Source organism: Seriola lalandi, unplaced genomic scaffold (genome assembly GCF_002814215.2).
Source record: "Seriola lalandi dorsalis isolate HSWRI2012SDOR001 ecotype SW California unplaced genomic scaffold, Sedor1 jcf7180002054575, whole genome shotgun sequence".
Classification (NCBI taxonomy): Eukaryota; Metazoa; Chordata; class Actinopteri; order Carangiformes; family Carangidae; genus Seriola; species Seriola lalandi.
Window position 1 is genome coordinate 1 of NW_019525128.1, and position 1,556 is coordinate 1,556.

Consider the following 1,556-nt stretch of genomic DNA (forward strand, 5'->3'; position numbering starts at 1 on the left):
TGAATCTCCATCTGATCAGGAGAACTTGAAGCTCTTGAATTTCCTCTCCTGTTTGAAAGGTGTATAAACCTGTCTGCCTCTCTTAACACCAGCACACCCACTGTTTTCAATGTGAGGCAACCCTCATCTCAATTTATATGTTGTGAAGTGAATTTAAAACTTCCTATTATATTTCTCTATATTCATATTATTTTCTATCTCATCTCAGCTCATTGAGTTTGAACATGAAGAATAACCATGATCATGAGCTGCAGTGTTTCCAGTTCACATCCAGCGACCTTTGTTTCATAAAATCATAAATGCCTTAATTGATCTTTTTCATGGATCAGCAACAGAGTATTTTAACCCTGGTGTACAGAGGAGTCTTTGAGGTTTCTGTAAATATCATCAAAGCAGTAGTTGGTGTTGCTAGACCACCTTCTGGGTCTTAGAGGTCTCTAAAGTGCACCTCACCATGAGCACTGTGTACCACTGTTCCAGTGCACAGAGCCTCAGGTCAAGCCTGCTGGATGATGCAGACTAGGATGTGAGTTGGACTTCTTACCGATGAAGGCGTTGGGGATGGTTATCTTCAGCCACATCCTGTCCCGAACCTCCAGGCCTGACTCCGGATTGGCCATCGCCTTGACAACAGCTGTGATGTTGCTGTGAATGGTGAGATGGTTTTCTTCATGGACACCTGATAAACAACAGCAGTAGGTTACTGTCTGAGTCATGGAAGGACAGATAAAGGACGCATTGATGGATGCTGCAGGGGCTGATGGGAGTCTTACCATAGTGTGGGAGGAGCCTCCCAGTCATGGCGGCAGTGTGAGACACCCAGGCAGCAGGGTCGATGGGACGGACCGGTTCACCTTCAGGGGTTTCAGGAAAGACGGAGGAGGGAGAACGACAATGAGCATTAATGTGACTTTACTGGATTAGACTGAACTTTATACATAACAACAATATATTAGTGTTACTGCTGTGTTTATACATATCAGCATCAGTAGTAAATCCTGTAGATAAAGCAGAGTCCAATGATGCTGATAGGTCCTGCTCTCAGCTGACATTTAACCTTTAAAACTGTAACACTGGAGTCAAGAATATAAAATGCAGAAATACAGGTTTTGGACTCAGACTATGAACTAAATGTTGTGTAAATACATCAGTGGGAGCTGCATATCAATGCACAGATATTAGTTTTTCTAATTCAGAAAATAATCTTTACTTATATGATGTGATTTTTAGAACAACTTAATACTTTTTAGAGGCTTCACTGAATAAATAACCATCACTAACAATGAGACAGAATGTCACCATTCACTATTAATAAGCAGCAGATCATTTCATGAAGTTCTGCTGATGATGCTGTAGAGACATGTCTGGAGACTGAACAGATTTCTCTAGTAATTAAAGACCAGGGCTGTGGTCAAAAAGTCAGAATAATTTCCTTTCCTAACCACTTCTCCTCGACCTCGATAGAAAACGTCACAAGGTCAATGAAAGATGTGAAGGAGAATTCCTAAGGACTTAGGAAAAGACAATCGCAGTGCAGAGAGAATCAGACTGCACTT

At 41.5% G+C, this 1,556-nt stretch overlaps 1 protein-coding gene across 1 annotated transcript in view; it reads right to left on the reverse strand.

Annotated features, from left to right (window-relative positions):
- Positions 1-544: 544 nt before the first annotated feature.
- The window catches only part of LOC111663351 (segment polarity protein dishevelled homolog DVL-3-like), a gene marked incomplete at its 3' end in the record, with an annotated part of 12,993 nt that continues 11,981 nt past the window's right edge, over positions 545-1,556 (reverse strand). The window contains exons 10-11 of the mRNA XM_023417518.2: positions 774-910; positions 545-679 (exon numbers count right to left, since the gene is read on the reverse strand). Of these exons, the coding sequence (XP_023273286.1) occupies positions 545-679; positions 774-910 (272 nt within the window). The remainder of the gene's footprint in view (positions 680-773; positions 911-1,556) is intronic.